General features: G+C 43.1%; 1 protein-coding gene across 1 annotated transcript; it reads right to left on the bottom strand.

The window, feature by feature from the left end:
• Positions 1–15,765: 15,765 nt before the first annotated feature.
• Positions 15,766–18,899, bottom strand: LOC136511649 (probable WRKY transcription factor 70). The gene is made up of 3 exons (XM_066505691.1): positions 18,547–18,899; positions 17,975–18,064; positions 15,766–16,066 (listed from the first exon to the last, which is right to left on the bottom strand). The coding sequence occupies exons 1-3, from the start codon at positions 18,897–18,899 to the stop codon at positions 15,766–15,768; spliced, it is 744 nt and encodes a 247-aa protein (XP_066361788.1).
• Positions 18,900–20,494: the final 1,595 nt, after the last annotated feature.

Raw genomic sequence — 20,494 nt, forward strand, 5'->3', positions numbered from 1 at the left:
TCTCATATGATACAATCTATCTCAAATCCAAGATACATCAATGAAGCTCAAGAACAAGAACAGATAGTCTGCAGTACATATCTTCAGGTACAAAGATAAGCAAATGAAACTATCCTGAAGCTTTAAGCAGTCTCTCTCCCCCTTTGTCATCTATCACCACAAAGGTCCAATAATGACATACTAAGGACAAAGAGGCTACAAGCTGTCACTGAAAGCTGAGATCACTCATCATCATCTTCATCTCTACTAGCATCCTCGTCATCTGAGCGTGTAACACTGGCTAGACAAGAACCACCCACACCAGATGGGTCATAGCCACCAGACCCACAGTAGCTGCCACCACCTGTGAGGTCACTCTACCAATCTGAAGCATAGTCGTCTGTAGTACTGGGACATGGCTGAGAGTGAGTAAGCACATGAGCCTAAAGTGGTAGAGTGTTAGGGTGCTCAGGTGCCTACTACTGCTGTCTCTGAAGGAACTCAGCATACTCTTTGTCGTATCTGGCCTGCTGCTGCTCCTCAGTCTCAGGCTCACTAGCTGCTTCATATGATAGTGGAGACCTAGGAGGATCAAGCTCAAGCCTAGAAGCAATTTGCTTCAAGGTTCGAGTATCCTTCCTCCTAGCCTCCCTCTCCTTCTGCTGTCGGGTCTGGATGTCCCGGCACATCCCAAATATGGAGCTGAAAAGCCTGCGGATAGGTGAGGGAGGACTGCCACGGCATGAAGAAGAATGTGAAGGAGCACGTGGTGGAGGTGAAGCTCCTGCTGCTGCACCACTCTCAGGTGCATCTGCCTCAACTGTACCTGCTGCTCCTCCTGGACCTGCTGGAGGTAACCCTATCTTAGGCAAGTCTGCAACAATCTTCAGGGCTTTATGAATCTTATCATACTCGAACATGTGCCATGTCACCTACTCAATTATATGCATGATATAAGGAGCAAAACCATAGCCCCTGAGGGGTCTCTCTCCCACACTCCTGATCTCCGACCAAATAAAGTCAAACACGCTGAAGGGCCGAGCATTAGGTGCTATCCTATGGAGTAGGTTCCTAGAATAATCTGCAATGTTGCCCTTGTCTCCACCCATGTAGTTAATAGTCTTCCTGAACATCCTGTCTAGGTATCTATAGGTAGGGTGAAGACCTAGAACCTTCCCCACTACTCCTCTCTCACCTCCTGGTGGATACATATAGGCAAGCCGCTCAGGGGGTAACACCTGCTCGGTGTGAATCCTGTCTCTCTAGATGTCATCCTCTGAGAAGCTAAGCTGAGCAGCAAACACATAATAATCTACACTGTACCACTGGCCCTCAAGCATCCAGTGCATCCGCCTCTCATCCTCCTCAACAAACAGAGTAGCATAAAACTGAGCTACTACCTCTGTGTTCCAGTCATGCTGGAACTCCATGATCTCATAAACCCTAGTGCGCTGGCAAATAGCAATGGCATGATCAATTAAGGCCTTCTACAACTCTCTAACATACTGCCAGTCAATCCACTAAGACCTAGCAATAACTGGGTTCCTAGTGAGAATCACACTAGAGTAGAAGTCAAGGTGAAAAGCTGTCTGGAAGCGGTGATCATACTAAACCTTAGGTAAGCCTCTCAGATCAACCCTTCGCTCATCTCTAGCTTTCCTAGTCATACCCTTTCCCCTGTAGTCAACTCTAGGAACATAAGAGGGCACATTGGGCAAACGTGTCTCAAGGAGACCATAATGCATCCCTTGACCAGGCTAGTGCTGAACTGGAGGAACTGGCTCCTCCTCCTCAATCTCCTGCTCCTCATCTAAGCTGTCATCTTCTGAGCCTCTGTCAGTGCTCTTCCTCTTTCTATCTTCTCTGGACTCCACTCTGAACTCATCAGTGTTAGTGTCAGAAGAAGAGCTCCCTGACCCCTCTGCATACTGAGGTGCTGCACTAGAGGCAGCTCTGGTAGACCTCCTGCTGGTTGGCTTGAATCTAGGATGCATTTCCTGTCTTACCTTCTTGTACTTTTCAAGTGCAGGATCATGCCTATGCTTGGACCTCGGCTCCTGTCGTCCACTCATGGCTGTTGTCCTGTATCAAAGGATTTTCAAGAAATTTCAGATACATGCCCAAAATTTAATCTCGAATTGCAATTTAGAAGTAGAATCTTTGATCCATGGTTTTACATCCATTTTGACACACACTTGTCAATAAGTTTGCAAAACGTAGATACAAAAGAAGCTAAGCCTAACAAACAATTCTATGCTTGGATTGAATCAAAAGGGAGTAGAGGGTCTACTCTGTTGGGCCATACTGGACACGTCTGGTAGCATATCGGACACGTCCGATATGGGCGCCCAGCAACCCTAACCAGGGTTCCTCGATTCAAACCATCACGGATCAATTCCAAAATTTGGGCATTGCTTCTATATCACCAATGCAGCATATTGACCGAAGGAATTTCAATATCAAGGATTAACCATGTAGATCAGACGAGGTCCACGATTAGTGTACCTTGAGAGAAGAGATGAGAGAGCGATGTGAAATCCAAATCCACGGGCCTTCAATCCTTGATGCAAGCCTTCTCCAATGCAATCTCCCTCTCTCCCTTTTCTTGGTGAAATCCCGGTGGCCCTAGGAGAGGAAGAAGTCAGTGGCTGGGTTGGTTGGAAGGAGTTCTAGGCCGAAGGGGTACGCTCGGTTTTATAGCCCCGCTCATACCGGACACGTCCGGTATACGCGGGCTAGCCCAAATAATTCCAAAAAGTATTTTCTCTCTTCCAATCCCCTTTTCTGTTATTTCTCAGTCCAAAAAGGTATATAATCTTGATCCAAACCGAGTATCATCACTTTCCTTATCCAATACCATAAATTGATTTTCTCTTTTCCAAATATTTGGCATATACAAGATTTCGCTTACTTGAGAGAGATAGAGTGAGACATAGTAGATTGTGGACTTAAGAAAGCCATGTCATGTGTGATTAGCCAATCAAACAATCAAGGAGAGCTATAATCATCACATGACAAGGCTAGGTCACAAAGACCAAGATTCAAATAGTTTTTCAAATTCACACCACCTACACATGCTAGTTATGGGTTTTGAAAAATATCTCTCCTATGTCACACAAATGCACATTCTAACATATAAAGGGCCTTAGATGCACTTACAATATATGTATGTAAACACATACCTTTGCCTTGAGCCCACAAGAATACCACTAAGAAGATAAATAGCATGAAGATCTTTATGTTGACCTCAATTGCCAAATAATCATGCTAGATACATTTTCATCCGAAGAACTACAAAGAATGCTAGATAAATTTGTTAATCCACAATGGTGAAAAATAAAAACTTAGCTGCCCCTAAATAAGTGCCTTATGTAATTTGAATGACTTTCAGCAAGCACTTTATTCTATTAAGAATTTAGGAGTCAATTTTCTATTTTGAACCACAACCAAATAAATTGCCATAAGTAAATTTGAGTATAAGAGATGCTCACAATCCACTTAGATTTGGTAAACCACAAGCTTCTGAGTAAATTGAGGATATATGAAAATATATGGGTCAAAAACTCAGTTGCTTATCCAATTAGTGTTCTGGTTCCTACAATACCGGACATGTCCGGTAGGTATACCAGACACGTCCGGAATACAACGAACAAAAATACTTACTTTCTATCCCTGGCCATACCGGACACGTCCGGTAGTAATATTGGACACGTCCGGTAGGTGCAGGACAGACACAATTAATTTGCTGCTTGTGATTCTTTGTTTAGCTTTATTATTTATTGTATACTAGCATCTCAACAAATAAATTACTCTACTAGAGAGCGATCAAAAGCATCATATGGCAAACATGATAAATCTCAAGTGAAATTAATTAGCCACATTTAATGTTTCACAAATATACCTATTTGTGACCCTATTGAGCACAAAACAAATAAAGTGGCTATCCTATGAGGTTTAGGTACTTGTTACCAATGGTGTGGATGAAGTAGATGATATTATTTATTAAATTATCTTCAGGTCAACCATATATAAGATTATGATGAGAATTGATTGATAGATTGAGTGAATATTTTCAATTTACTTGCTCAACCACCCCGAAGCCTTCATCTCATCACCAAGTACCTACATCATTAACCTAAGCACACTTTGGTACCCAACTCTTGTTGGGTCCTTTTGGGTTAATCAACAAGTGCTTAGGCACCCAAATGGTATTAGCACTAGTTTGTGGTGAACACATCACCTTGCTAATGCTAACTCTATTTATGGTCTTCCTAAGCATATCATTATAAACAAATGTGTTCGGCTTAGGTGAGTTACTATTTGGGCATTCATAGCTTAGATGCCCCCTTCTTCTACAAGCATAGCATATGCGGCCTTTGTTTGCTCTATGCTTGTTTTGCTTGTATGGGCATCTATCAACCTTATGTCCCATCTCATTGCATCCATAGCATCTTCTTGTTGCAACTTGGGCTTCCTTTCTTGCCTCTTTGTACATTGGGCATTTCTTGGTAGGATGTCCCAATTTCTTGCTCATGAGACAAGCACTTTGTCCACCACTCTTCATTTGCTTGGCCTCCTTGGTAGAAGCCTTTTGATTGGCGGCTTCAACCTTATCGGCCCAACTCTTGTGTGGACACATAGCCCACTCATGTCCATACAATCCACAATCATAGCACATCCTTTTTCCATGTTTCTTGCTCTTGGTTGAGTTGGCCTTGCTTGAGATGTGATTCCTTTGTTGGGTTTTGGAGGAAGCAAAGTTTGAACCCTTCTCAAGCTTCTTCACCATGTTATCACGGTTATCTTGAGAAGGTTGTGCTTTCTCCTTACCCTTCAATCGAATCACATCTTTCTTTAATCTTTTCACCTCTTCTTTGAGCTCTATGTTTTCTATGAGATTTAGCTCAATCGAAGATTGGCTTGCTTGAGGAGCACACTCATTAGTATAAGAAACATTTAATTGAGATGGTGTACTAGTGAGTGGATGTGTGAGAGGTTGAGAAAATTTTACCGATGTAATCACAACCTCATGAGCCACCTCAAGCATGATGCTTGATTCTACTACTTCCTCATGAGAGCACTTTAGATGAACATAATTTGCTTGTAGCACATTATACTTGCTTGATAGTTCATCTAGCCTTGCCTTGAGCTCAAAGTTTTCCTTCTCTAGTTGTGAAACACTAGAAGAGGAGTTAGTAACTAAAGCATGCTCAATTGACAATTTTTCATACCTTTCACTTAGAGCCTTTAGTTCTTTCATCTTGGAGATGAGAAACAATTCTTGCTTCTGAAGTGATTGCTCTTACTTCTCAATCTCTTCTTCAAGCTCATCATTCTTTTCAACTATCTTCATGATGATGAACTTGTCTTTGCGGTTGAGATGATCAAGGTTGTAGTTGTCTTCAACTTCAACATCACTCTCATCTTGATCATCTACTTGTGCTTTCTCCTTTTCTTGATCTTTCTTGTTACTCTTTTTCTTGCTTTTCTTGGCCATGAGACACAAGTGATGAGTATCATGAGATACTAAGGTTGACTCATCACTTGGTCGCCACCGGGCTTGAGCATCGTTGCAAATAGCTGCTCGCTGGTCTACTGCCTCGGCCATACCGGACACGTTCGGTACATGCAAGCAGACAGCAGGTCACGCGCTGCTTGAACTTCTTGCTCTGGCTCAGCGCTCTTGAGGTCTTGTGAGGCTTCTTCGCTGTATGATGACACAATGGACATACTTTCCATTGACTCGATCTCAAGTGCATCATCACATTTGGATTTTCCATATAAATCAAAAAGTCTAGTCCAAATGAAATGAGCACTCTCCGAAGGTGGTTGTCCATTGAAGATTGCCTCATCTTGAACCTCTACACTCAATGTACTCAAAATAATATTAATAGCTTGAGCATTGAGTTGCACGCATATCTCTTCCTCTTTTGACAAATTTTTGTAGTTGCTCCAATCAACTATAGAAAGAGGTATGCTTGCATCCACAATATGCTCAACAAGAGGACTAATGTCTCTAAAAGCATTGAGTACATGTATTGACCAAGGTAGAAAGTTTGAACCATCATTTTGGAGAAGCACCGGCTCCAACTCGATAGGCATCGACATCCTTTTCTCACGGCGGTGAAGCTTTAGGTGAGAACCTCGCTCTGATACCAATTGAAAGGACCTAGGATGCCGCCTAGAGGGGGGGGGGGTGAATAGGCATTTTTAAAAATTAACACCTTTAAATGCGGAAATGATTAGTAAAGGGCAAATAAGAGTAATACCACCCCTCACAAGTTAGCCACAGAGTATGTAAAAGATACTAAATAAATCTAGGAGCCACAATCCTGCATCACAACGATTAGTGCAATGATCAAATAAATTCAGCACTGAGCTCAAATACCGGACATGTCCGGTATGAACGTGTTCTACAAAGCAGCCTCGCACAGTTATCAATACCGGACATGTCCGGTATGAATACTGGACGTGTCCGGTATACACGATTTCTGCAAAGCAGCCCCAAACTTGCTCCTTTCGATTTCTAGCTTCAAGCCAAACTGCAGGTATCTACTGGAGATGATAATATACACACAGAACCTACGCAAGAGCTAGAGCAATACAAATATCAAATGAAATGCGAATTAAGACATGATATTTGTTTTACCGAAGTTTGGACTCGTTTGAGTCCTACTCTCCATTGAGGGGGCTGCGGACGACCCAGCGAAGGTCAGCCCTAGAGGATATCACAAAGGTCACTCTAGCCAGAGTCTTTTCCAACTCCTTTTTCTTCCTTCCACTAGTTGATTCCGAGGCTGCGGAATCGACCGTTACAAACTTTCTGAGGCACACCACAATCTCTCGGGTGCTCTCCGGTGACGCCTAACCGTCTAGGACCAAAGAGTCCAAGAGTAACAAATGCGAATCACGAGATTGACAATATGCACAAGTGCTCAAGTGGTTGGATTGCTCTCTTTTTGAATTTCACTCAACCCACAATTTGATTTGGCAAATTTGATCAATCACTCACTAAGAGAGGGTTGGGAGAGTTGGCAAGACTCAAAAACGTGTGTGTGTATGAGCAGAATCAGCAGCCTCCAAAGGTGGAGGCTTGGGGGTATTTATAGCCCCTTGTAAAAACTAGCCGTTTTATAGCCGTTGTAATACCGGACACGTCCGGTACGACTTACACTGCGCCAACGGTAACTAAGTTACATTGAAGTTGTGAGGCGTCGGAACTCCCGATGAATGCTGGAACTCCTGACCGTCGGAACTCCCGACTCACGTCGGAACTCCTGACAAGAACATGCTAAAAATGATCTAACATGAACTTAAGATTAGTCTAGGGATTAGAACAATCATAATAGATGAAAACATAATTAGAAGCATATAGATTTTTAATCAACTCATGAACATGATCAACTTTCTCTAATAAAAAATATATCATAATATCTCCACCATGGTCATACCTTAGACTCTAGTGTGAGGCTTCTTCACAGGGTGCTCATATTAGCCAAGAACTAGAACTAGAGCTTCTAGTTTCTAGATAACTTTCCTGACCTTGGCGTTAAGCCTCATGGCGCCGATCTATGCCACATAGGGACCACGCTGTAATCTGACCGCGCGTAAAGCTTGGCGCCAAATCCTTTGGCCCCCGAGACGTTCAACCTCAACGCCAAATGTCATGGCGCCTACCCTAATGTCTATATTCAGAATAAGGTCGTTCAAAGGTACACATGTGATTTTTTTAAATGGCCAAAATGTGAAAAAGTAAGGAATAGTTCCACCCACTTGTTCGCATGCCCTCACTACCTACTCATCTAGAGTTTGGAGTTTGTGAGCTCGACCACTGGTGTCGCCTGCGCCATCTGGCTTACGGCTAGGTAGCTGGTGCTATGAATGGCCAGCCCTCACCTATTCCCCACTGGCGTCTGTGTTCTTGGAAGGTGATGGTGCGGTAACGTGCATCACAGTGACATTGCTAATACTAGCTTGACTTCTATTGTCCTCCTTCCAGCGCGCCGTTTTAGTTGAACTGCCACGTCGCCTGTGCCGAGGTGACTCACACGTCCTCTCCCCTCCCCTTTAGGTCTACTTTGGAAGAAGGGAGAGCAAAACCCAGAAATGAAAAGCCCCCTATGAAAAACTAAGATCTTAACTAAAATGGAAATCTGTTTGATAGGAAAAATAGTTGGGTGCACGACGTCAAAGATAAACCTGCTCCTCACTGTCCAAATGTATAACAACTTCTAAGAAGAAAGATCCCTGTAGTTGCCTTCGAAAGTCTTAAACAAATTGCTGAGATCTGATTCCTGAACGCTGCTGACTTGCTGTCAACAAGAATGGTAAAACCACTTTGCAGATCTAGCTAGTTGAAGTAAGCAGGTGTTTTTTTCAAACTCCCTGTGGTGTTTCACGTGGTTTCCAGCGCGACCGATGCAAGAGTCTTTTTCTTTTTGTCTATTTAAACATTATTACTAGGACTGATGCAGAAGTTGTTGAGCGAGTAGTCATAATGATAACTCATAATCCATGCTAATGACGACGATCGCTACCAGTACCACCACGCACGTTAACGTTGTTAGCCACTGCGTGGTGCGTGCGCCCATGTGCGTCACTACTCTGCGTCATCGTGGGTAGCGTCAGCGCCGTGACGTAAGTAGCTACTGCTGTACTATACAATATAATCAATCCTTCATTGTTTTTCTCTTAAAAAGGAATTGTTAGAATCTCATGCCGGTCGGTGATCTGTCCGTCTTGGAATGGGAGAAATATGTGGAAGACTATTCCGCCTTGGATTATGCTTTGGTCATTTTATTTACATTTTGATTGATGAGCAAGTTGCGTTTGATGCGTTGGTTATTTTCCCCCTTTTTTTGAGGAAGTTGATGCTTTGGCTATTATTCTAGTCATCACCAGGTGATCGACGTTATGATCAGGTGAAGAAGCCGTGTGGACGATATGTTAATCTGCTGAGTTTGCAGGGAACACATACGCATGCAGCGTCACTTGGTTTCACACCGCCTGGGACGACTCGGATATCATTACAATTTACGCCACCACTTTGTACTTTATACGTACGCTTGCGTAGCAAACTGATGCACACAGACACATGGAAGAAGAGAAGCAATAATTAATGGTTTTAATTTAATTCTATATATAAAATTATAGCTCAATCCAGATTTGTATATAGGAGGAGGATATGTACAGTCAATGGTGTATATCACCAATCAAGATCGCTAGCTGCGCACGTTCTCAAAGTCAAGTCACACAAGCTAGCTCCAGCCTCCAGGAGCTTGCTTACGTTTTGCTACTGCCCGGCCATGTCACAGGCTCACCGACTCACAACGGTGCTTGTTAACCATGTGACTTAAGAGGCAACACGAATCTAGATCGATAATTAGGCTCTGTTTCACATAGCTTAAAATTATTAAGAAGTGTTTTTTCAAGATTCTCGCATCAAACGGATTGTTAAAGGCTTAAACAAGAAAAAAAAAGGTTATATAGTTTGCATTTATGCAAAAAAAATTTGGCATGCGGTACACATATATAGTTTAGGGTTAAGACTACCTTTGGATGTTATTGACCTTTTTCATAGACGGTACAAACGAGGACGTGGAATAAGCAATTCTTTGTTGTTATGAAGTGCAATCATTTGCTGGTCAACAAGGCTTACAAGGAACAAAGTTGTTTTTTTAACAAATGCCAATCTAAAACTCTTTTTATCTTGTTCAGAGAAACACACTAGTTAGAACATTGGACGTAACTACAACTATGTGATGACAACAAAGATCATATTCACCAAGGAGCCAGAGAAGTAGTGACTATGCATTTCTTTGCTTTCTTTGGATGGCCAAATAATATGCTAGGATTGAGTTTTGAATTCGATATGTTTTATGTTAGTTTCATTTTATGTAATAAGTGGCCTGATTCCTTAGTTAAGGGATGAAGCCGGATTCAGTTTCTTTATCTATGAAAAAATACAGCTTGACATTTGCTTCATCTCCAGCTGATAGCTTCCATTGCGTAAGTGAGCTAGTTGTGGCGCAGGTGGTTGGGTGGTGGCGATAGATGACAGTGGCGGCACCAGATGACTCCGGCGCGACGGCTGGTGGATAAGACGCGGTGAGGAGCAGGAGAGAGGCTAGGGACGGCAGTCTGCGGCACGGTGAGGGGCAGGGAGGAACAGGAGAGAGGCTAGGGACGGCAGTTGTCTTACATTACTTTATTATAGTAATAAAATATTACTTCAATTGATTATAACAGTGGAATATAGCAATGTTATCAGAGTTACAGAGGAAATAAAGATTAATTTAATAACATGGTGGAGTATTAACATAGTGGACATTTATATACGAGAGATGCTAGCATATTTTACATCTTTTCTTATAAAAACCTTTAGTGAGGGTTATAAATAAACACTACGACAGCAACACTGCTACCAATTTGTGATTTGAGGATTCGGACACACTACGACAGCAACACTGTAGACAACGCGCTATTTTACCATAGTATTTTAGTTATACCATTTCAAAGTATTTCTTTATTTTGTTATATATATATATATATATATATATATATATATATATATATATATATATATATATATATATATATACTAAAAATGTTAGGATTTTGGTGTTAAAATTCCAGAGTCAACACTGCTACCAATTTGCCACAGCAATTCCTACAAGTTTGAGTTTTCGCAATATTAAGTATTCAAATTAATTAGGTTACTCTTGAAAGTATTATGAAACTAGGTGAACAAAATATACTAGCAGGTGGATCATAATTTTATGAACTTAACAAAATTGGTTTCATATTTTTTGGTTAACTACAAAATTTTCTATTGAATTTACAAGTTTGCTTTTAGCAATTAAATTAGGAAACGCTTTAGAAAAGAAAAGGGCCGGCGACCACTTACTTGGCCCAGCAGCCCAACGCGAGGCGCGGCCGCGTGCAACAGCTGGCCCAGCAACGGCCCAAGGCGGGAGAGCCCGCGCGCGCGATCGTTTTTGCAAAGGAGGGCCTGTGCTCTTTGGAAATCAAACGACGCAGTGAGGTACTGTTTATCTAGACTAGGTCTTTGCACAAAACACCTCAAAAAGAGTTGCCTTCGCAACGGGGCGGTTCCAGGCGTGCCCGTGCGTGGCGGTGCGGCGGCAACGGCGGCTACACCGGTCATGCTAGACTTACTGTGACAACAACCACGAACCGACCACTACCTACGGCTAAACCCTCAGGGGTGGGTGGCGGTTAGAGGCTCGGTGGTGCACTGCCGAGAGCCGTAGTGGTGAGCGGCTAATCGCGATGGCGGCACATCCGTCCCAACGACCTATGGCGCCATAGAGGGAAGGGGTTAGCGAATAAGCACCAATAGCTCACCGGGATTCGAGCTGCGGTGGCGGCTGAGGCGTAGGGGTGCCGAGATGGCCTAGCCACGTGCAGCCGATCCATGCAGCGGCATTCCGAGCGCAGCACCGATGCGTCACTGCATCGATGGAGAGCTTCCTGGCCAAAACTGTGCGAGCACCAAAGGGCGTGAGTCAAAGCGAGTTCAAAGCCACAAGCAATTGAACTATTACCGCTCCAATCCTACCTCTCTCCCCAGTCCAAGGTCATGGTGGCGAACATGGCCCACGATGAGCTAATCACCGAATTGTCACGGGGTAGGACTTTACCGTGGCCAGATGCGGTTGAGGTGGCTAGCTAGCTCTCCCTGCTACTTACTGACATGAGGAGATGGGCTGAGAAACCATGGGCTAGGCGAATTTAAAAGGCGGGGCGCGGTGCCCAGGCTGAGGCCACGTCGTGGGGAAAAGCATGCGGATGAGCTTGAGCGGTAGGGCGTGTTAAAGCGGGGCTCTGGTCGGCGGTGGCAGAGCGAGCTCGTGCACACAGGTGACGAGACTAGGCGGCTTGGCGCGACGTTCATAGCAACAAGCTGCAGGACCCAAGCGAGATCGCCTGTGCCGGCTAGCGGGCAAAACAGGGCAGGGAAGCGTCCCATCGCCGCTGCGTCCGGCCCTCGACTCATCACGACGGCAAGGTCTAGCTTAAGGACTAGGCGGGATAGGTAGGACGAGGGATGGGGCAAGCACCACGTCGATCGCATGATGCAGCCGCAACCACGGCGCGGCCCAACAGCCAGTCGTGCGAGCGCGGCGCGCGTGCAACAGCGAGACCAGCCGCAGCTAGCTAGGAATGGCCATCGCCCAGGGCAAGGCCGCGCGGCGTCAGCTAGCCGTAAGCTTGCCAGAGGTAGTGGCCCGGCCATAGTTGGAACTCGGTAGCGGCAGCGCTCGCGCTCGGATGGTGACCGCGCCCACGAGACCAACTGTGCTAAGCACGGTTTTTAAAGCGAGCCAAAAACTGCTAACAATCCCGGATGAAGTTCAACTAATTCCCCTATCCTACAGCCAGCAGTGCCAACTATCTGGTGAAGCAATCACCAAGAGCAGGGAGCAACTAGAGGAGAAGATAGATGTATGCCAACATGGGCTCATCGCTCTGAATGTCCGTTCATGAACGGAGCGCCAACAACACTATTCAGACACGTTTTAATGAAGTTAGAGCAAATTTACGAGGGTATCGTAACACCCAACACCACTACAACCTAAGCCATGCTCAAGTGCACACTCAGGGACAACCAACAGTACAAGAACGTGAAGTTGGTGCCTAACAATTTTTGTTAGAATTTGGATGTCAAAACGGCATTGTCTATTTCCTTTTTCCGACTTCGAAAAGTCGAAAGCTTCGATTGGAGCTAAGCAACTTTTAACACTTTTGTCCTAATTTCTAAAAGGCCTAACCCTATTGAAAGGTCCTAATGGCTAGAGGAGGGGTGAATAGCCTAATAAAAATTTCTACAACAATACTTAATAAAATGGTTAGACAATTATGAGGCGAAGCAAGTGTTGCGCTAGGCTACTCAAAATGCAAACCACCTACCATAATTCTAGTTTAGATAGTATCTATTCACACAATAGCTATGACACTACCCTATGTTAGTGTGCTCTCAAAGGCTAACTAAAGAGCCACACCAACCAAGCAAGCAAGCTCTCACAACTAGCTACACTAAAGAGCTTGACAACTAGTTTGCGGAAATGTAAAGAGAGTGATCAAGAAGGTTATACCGCCATGTAGATGAAGGAACCAATCAATCACAAGGATGAATAACAATGAAGATCAATCACCTCGGACCCTGCCAGCGTCCGGTCGTTTTCAGTAAGGTTCCAGAAACGCATTTTGCCTACCGGACGCGTCCGGTCATGCACGACCGGACCCTGTCAGCGTCCGGTCAGAGACCCTAGCCTCTGTGCGCTGCTCGACAACAAGACCGGACCCTGCCTCCAGCGTCCTATCGCTGAGCGACCCAGCGTCCAGTCATTAGACCGAAACGCACACCCTCTGCTGCCACTAACCGGACGCGCCGGTCCAACCGAGACCAGCGTCCGGTCACTTACAGTGACCTCCGTCTTTTCTGTCTAGGGCGCCGGTGGCACCGTCGGACTGTCTGCACTCTACGGGCGGACACTCCACCAGTGAAGTTCATAACCCTTGCTCAAATGTGCCAACCACCAAGTGTATCACCTTGTGCACATATGTTAGCATATTTTCACAAACATTTTCAAGGGTGTTAGCACTCCACTAGATCCTAAATGCATATGCAATGAGTTAGAGCATCTAGTGGCACTTTGATAACCGCATTTCAATACGAGTTTCACCCCTCTTAATAGTACGGCTATCAAACCTAAATGTGACCACACTCTCTAAGTGTCTTGATCACCAAAACAAAATAACTCCTACCATTTATACCTTTGCCTTGAGCTTTTTGTTTTTCTCTTTCTTCTTTCCAAGTCCAAGCACTTGATCATCGTCATGGCATCATCATCATCATGCTATGATCTTCATTTGCTTCACCACTTGAAATGTGCTACCTATCTCATGATCACTTGATAAACTAGGTTAGCACTTAGGGTTTCATCAATTCACCAAAACCAAACTAGAGCTTTCACCTATTAACCTCGACCAACCCGTACTCCCTGCAATAGCCCATACTTCCTACTAACCCATAGGAGCAAAACATCTAAGCACCTTTTAACTATTTTACTCAATTTAATTCATCAAAAATGATATTTTAAACACAATCCAAATTCTTGCCGATTCAACGAAAGTTCCCGTTAAATCACGGATTCGATGTTTGAGCTCCTAAAAACCCTAGTTACAATATTCACTTCCGAAAATTACAGTTGCATTCTTATCTACCCTATTCGCTCATCATTTTACACAAACACTATACACAAGTTATATCTTGTTTTTGTTTACCGAGATCGCTTTCCCGTTTCATACGTGTTCTAACTTGTTAAAAATTCGAAAACCCATTCGGCTTGATTTCTCCGAGACGTTAACTTAGATGCTAAGTCAGCTCGTAACACCCGAGGTGTTACAGCTAGATGGCTGCGGCATGGTGAGGGTGAGGGACAGGACGCAAGCGAGGTGGAGAGTGCGGATGGGGCGGCAGACGAAGATGAAAAATTTGGGGAAAGTAAAGTCATGAGCGCGGCCGCGAAATATTGAACCCCTCCCATGCGCTTTCTTTCCGTAGTCGTGCGCAGCACGCTTCCTCTGTTGTGTGGGCCAGATGCCTGCTTGCAGCGCGCGAACAAAGCCACAATTGATGGTCAAACTCCCCGTGACAGCGCCAACCGACGGGAGGGACTTTTCCTGACGGGATTTCAGTGCACGCAAGGGATGGTCGTGAGCCCCTGACGGAAGACGTAGAGTCGAAGGGGAAGGTACCTACCGACAAGAGAAAACCAGTCTGGGGTAGTGGTGGTAAGGGAGGAAGCCACATGCGTGTGTATTTCATGTAACTTGTGATGTCCAACTTATTCCCTCCATCCCACGATAGAAGTCGTTATGGGATACATGTAGGTCAAACTTTCTCAACTTTGACTATGTTTGTAGAAAATACGTGTAACATTTATATCTCCAAATAAGTTTATTATGAAGTATATTAAACGATCTATCTAATAATACTAATTATATATTATAAATATTAATATTCTTTTATATATAATTGGTCAAAGTTAAAAAAAAAAACCAACTTCTCGGAAAACAAGAACGACTTCTATTTTGGGACATAGGAGTATTTTTTTGCTATTCTTTTGCTTGATTTACATATTATGTAAAATAATTTCTAGAGGTGGCTGAATTTTGACTCGCCTCTAGTAATCGGTCTCTAGGGGGTGTGTGGCTTGGTTCAGCCCGTTCTTAAAGATGGATTCTCGGAAGATGGAAAAGTAGAGGTGGCCAGAGCACACAGCCACCTCTATAGCTATTATAGCCGTCTCTAAAAAAGCTTTACTTACCAGCTACTGTTTTTTACAATAGTGTCTGATCACATTCATACTCTCTCCGTCGTCCACAAATCAAATATAAGGAGATCGATTTATTTCTGTAGTTTCTTAGGACAGATTAAGAGAGAAAAAATGACCGGCCTGGCCCTCCATCAAACCCCACCCACCGAGACCAGCGTGTGATTGATCCCTGAAATGAGAAAATAATTAAATGCGTGGGATTGGATCTGGTCGGTACATTGAAATCCTTAATCAAACGTCAAGTGCATATGCCAAGCTACTAACTCTTGCCGCGTGAATCTGCTTGCCTGCTTGGAAACTCGGTATGCACTATATGATAATAATCCCTGAATGCGCTACCGTACCACCCGGGTCCCAAGGATAAATCTACCTGATGATCTGGAATGCATCTGCCGACATCGTGGGCAACGAAGACGACTAGCTAGTACTCATCATACGAATACGAATATCTGTGCATAGACACAGAAATACTGTCTTCTTCATCTTTCTTCAACTCTGAGGCAGCGGCCATCAATGGAGGAGAAAGCGATGCCTTTGTGAAGTCGAGAACCTGCGAACCACTGCTGCTTGAGCTGGGCTCATTATCCCGGAACAAGGTGTCGCACGTATGCTCGTTGATCAGGGTGACCAAGAAAAGTGGAGGGTAGCTGTTGCTTTGCTGCTGCACGTATTTCTTTGCTGGGCACTTGTGGTCATCGCTGTAACCGCACTTGTAGTATAACCTGCAAATTAGTAACCGATCGACAGTATGAACATATATAAATCTTGAAATAAACTTCTTTTTTCCGAGTGAGAAAATTAAAGCATGCCAATAATAAGTTAGAAGTAGAGATTGTTGACAGGCTGATAACGACATTTTATGTACATGTCAACTCTCCGAATCCGAACGGGTGCACGTATTTACGACTATTTATTCTTTCAGCGGAGGTGTCATGCTCTCAATAGTAAAGGCACCTAGGTGAGTTTGTTAAATCTCAACATCTACGGGCAGATGGAAATGAATGAAATCCTAATTATTTGAATCTATATATTCATTAAAACTTATAATATGAACATCTATATTCGTATTTATTTCTACTATAGATACTAAATGGATGTGTATAAATCTATTTTATATCATTTTTCTCCATGCAATTCTAGATACATAATGAAAAGAATGGATGGATTTCCGATACAGGTGAAACTATCTAAAAGTTATTCATGTGACTAATGACTATATATTTATATTCATTTTATTATATTATTAATATGTACCAATTGAAACTATTTAAAAGTAATGGCTAACAATATTAATAACAATGTATACAAAGAATTTAATTAAATCTATATAACTAATGTCTGTAGTTTAATATGATTAATTATGGCAATTTCAATTATATGACAAAGATGAGCTACCTGATCAGTTGTATGCCCTTCATATTCATCCTCAACAAAAGAAATTATAGTAAATAGTGACATTTCTATTCGATTCAATGCGTATCTGACCATTTCCACATTCCACCCCTAGCCAGCATAGTGTCTTTTAGAAATGCTCATAGAGATGAACTATATTTGTGTGTGCATTGTGGGCATGCATGCATGTATATATGTGAATGCATGCATCTATACCATGTTTAAAATAAATTTCATAATGCTATGCATTTAAATATGCTTTCTCAAAGGATAATCTAGCTTGTGATTCCTCGAGAGGATAACCTATTACATTAGGCTAACTTCTGTCTTTCTTTAGGCCTTGCTTGGATGTAGTCTCGGATTCGCATCAGTCCATATGTGTTGGAGTTGATTGGAGTGGAACTTGAACTAAATTCCACCTCAAATCCACCCCAAGGATTAAGGTGAATACTATAACATTCAAACAAGACCTTAAGGATAACACATCTTGAACAGTACTGCATCAAACAAGATAGGTCCACTCACAAAAAATAAATGTCCGTCTAGTTTCAAGAACGGAGAGAATATATATACCATACTCCTTTAATTTCTAAACTTTTTTTTACTAGAAGATAACTACGATAATATATTCGCAGAAATCTAAACATGCATGACTCACAACGGATAATTGGAAACAGTATAAATAAATGTACACTACTTGTCTACTTGATGGAAACATTGTGCACGGGTTACAGCTTGCAATGATGTTACAGAAGTATACAAGCTGCAATCTACAATCTACAAGTTGAAACAAATTTAACAAGGCCTTAGTTTAGCTATTGCCCAAGTCCAGCTATAATATTGGAGCCATAATAAACTCCTACTACTCCATAGTCCACACAAGATGAGTTATCCTTATTAAGGGAGCAGAAGCTAGCTAGCTGCCCGGCCAAATAGAATAAGTAATTGTTGGGTCTGAATTAAAAAAAAACTCGTACAAGGATAGAAGCTAAAATCCAATGTACCAAAGATATGCTTATCTGAAAAGTTGCTTTTTTTAGAGAAGCAAAGACCCAAAAAAACGTGTAAGCAGAAGGAAGCTGACCGAGCTATAGTATTTGTACTTTGTAAAAGGTGTCATGATGGATTAGAAAACGGATGAATGATCATAATCTTTCATGACGAATTAATCTGCTAATATGGTGACTTAGCTAGAGTACGTTGGTGATGCATTATGAAGTTCCATCAAAGATACATACCTTGGATATTCAGCATAGAGGATATTCTTCTCACCATATTTCGTCCAGTGGAAACGATCGTTTTCTGGTGCCTCAGTCAGTATCTCCTTGCTGAATAACATGGATGGAGGAGAAAGAGAATGTAATTTCACTGCATGACTTTTTACAAACTTTCCTACCTATATAACCATGAAATATTGATCCTCGAATAAAATTAAAAATTAAGCGCACAGAGACACCTAACTAATATATTCTTCCTTTTTGTAAATTGTAATGTAGATCTGGAAATCTCGAGGCCTAAACTATTAAGTACGTTCCATTTTTCTTAACGCGTCGCTCTCAAAAGCAAGTAATTAATTAACTATAATGGAGCAAGGAAGTAAACAGTAGTAAACTGTGACGTGAATTAGTTACCTTAAGCCCAAATAAGTTTATAACAGATCTGCAAATTAACTCATTTGCCCATATGCAGATCCACATAAAGTTATATGCAACTATGCAAGTTATATGTCTTAATAACACCACTTACTGTAGTAGCTTGTAGGCTTGTAGCATGCAAGACGCAGTAAAAATCATAGGTTTGTAGTACTCACATCGGGAGTTCATCTCCAGCTCTGCCTCGGCGGTGCCTCACCCTTCTTGTACGAGGCACGGGACCGTTTCTGCCCCTCCTGCTGGTGCCTCCGTCGGAGTAGGCTGTGGGCGCAGCCATGACCTTGGAGACGAAGGGGTGCTCCATCTCAGACTGGAGAATGGAGAGCGACGACTCCATAGCCATGGATATTTGGCCCACGTTGACCACTGCAGCGTGACGGCGGTTAGGCTCCGGGATGAGCTCTACCTGCTGCCTGAGCAGCTCCGCCAGCTGGGTACCCCTCCTGAGCTCCTGGATCGCTGCGTGCCTCGGGCTGGAGGAGGGCGGCGGCTGCGGTGGCGACAGAGTCATGGAGTTGGAGCGCGTCGACAAAGGGGGGACACTCTTCAAAAGGTGAAGAAGGAAAAATGTGAAAGCTCCGGGCTGGGACTGGGAGCCGGCGGGGTCAGAAGTTTGGACAGGAGCTTGTTGTGTGTAATGTAACCTTAATTAGAGGAAAGCAAGGGCTCAACCATTGACCATAGAGATAGGCAGATAGCGCAACAACTAATAAGAGTATGTACGGGCCGGACTGCGGACTTGTTATTTTAATTCTGGCTATTGATTAAACAAATCATATCCGTCGATTTAAGAGTATTAATTGCGTGTTTAGGTGCAAGTGTACGTTACAACCGTGTATGTCTCCGATTCTGGTGTCCCTGAGAATATATACAATTAACCATGCATACTTGCATCAAAAACACTTGCCAGTTGCCACCATATTATATATTATTTGTATTAGCCTATTAGGCATGGTAATCCATGCATCAAAACAAAATGTTCAAGTCTGTCAATCCTAGCTAGCGCAGAACACTGACCAGATTCATAGGGGTGAGTGTGTGCATTGTGAGTGTCTGCATTGTGCTATGTAATCGTAAAAAAAACACTGGCCATATTATCATAAAGCATAAATTTAGGGTTGGCAAAGGGGGCGTTCAATATGTTAGATAATAGGTATTTTCATATTTAATTTAATCCAGAAAAAACAGTAACGAATATTTTTGATGACATGTATGTACATGTGTAATTACTACTACTCGCAATAGAAGTAACGGTGGCATACAAGCAAAACAACATACTTATCAAAGCAAAAACCTTACATGAATACAAACATAGTAAGAATAGAAATATACCCTGCGGTAGTGCCAGGCCATTCGCACTAGTCGACATAGTGCGTTGCTTAAAGTAGTAGACCACAGGTGATGCAGGTAGATGCTCGCAGTACAGTTCCACAAATGGCCACTAGGAAGACGATGTATAGCTAATAGAAGGTATTGGTTGTTGGGAAGAAGACATGGCAGAAGAGAAGCAATCACACAAGGTCATTGTGCTCCCTAAAAACCTAATTCGCCCGCACACCCAAGCAAGTGTCGTAGGTGGGCGTCGGTTCTAGAGGCCTGCCATCCAATTATTGTTTGTGCAGAAGACTAGATTGGGGAAAACTCAGAGCAACTCGACAGAGAAGAGAGGGTGTGGTTTCTGTGTCTGGTGCAAGGATTCTAGTTATCTCTCGTACTTATGCCTGAGCGGAGGAAGCCGGAGCGTCAAGAGGATGCACCTAGACAGTAGCGAAATTAGTGAGAACAGACGGAGCGCAAGGCTTCTAGTTACCTCTCATACTTATGCCCGAGCAGAGGAAGCCAAAGCATCAGGAGAATGCACATGGACGGCGGCGATGTTACTAGAAATGGATGCACAGAGTAATCATGGAGGAAGCCAGAGCATCGAGTGGATGCACATGGATGATGGCGAAGTTACCAAAAATAGACGGACAGAGTAATCACAGAGAATTACAATAAAAACTCTCGCACATCGACTACTCCATAATTGTCAAATGGAAGGAGGCAAAGTTACTGGAAATGGATGGACCGAGTAATTACGGAGGAAGCCAGAGCGTCGAGAGGATG

The sequence above is a fragment of the Miscanthus floridulus genome, chromosome 16 (genome assembly GCF_019320115.1).
Source record: "Miscanthus floridulus cultivar M001 chromosome 16, ASM1932011v1, whole genome shotgun sequence".
Classification (NCBI taxonomy): Eukaryota; Viridiplantae; Streptophyta; class Magnoliopsida; order Poales; family Poaceae; genus Miscanthus; species Miscanthus floridulus.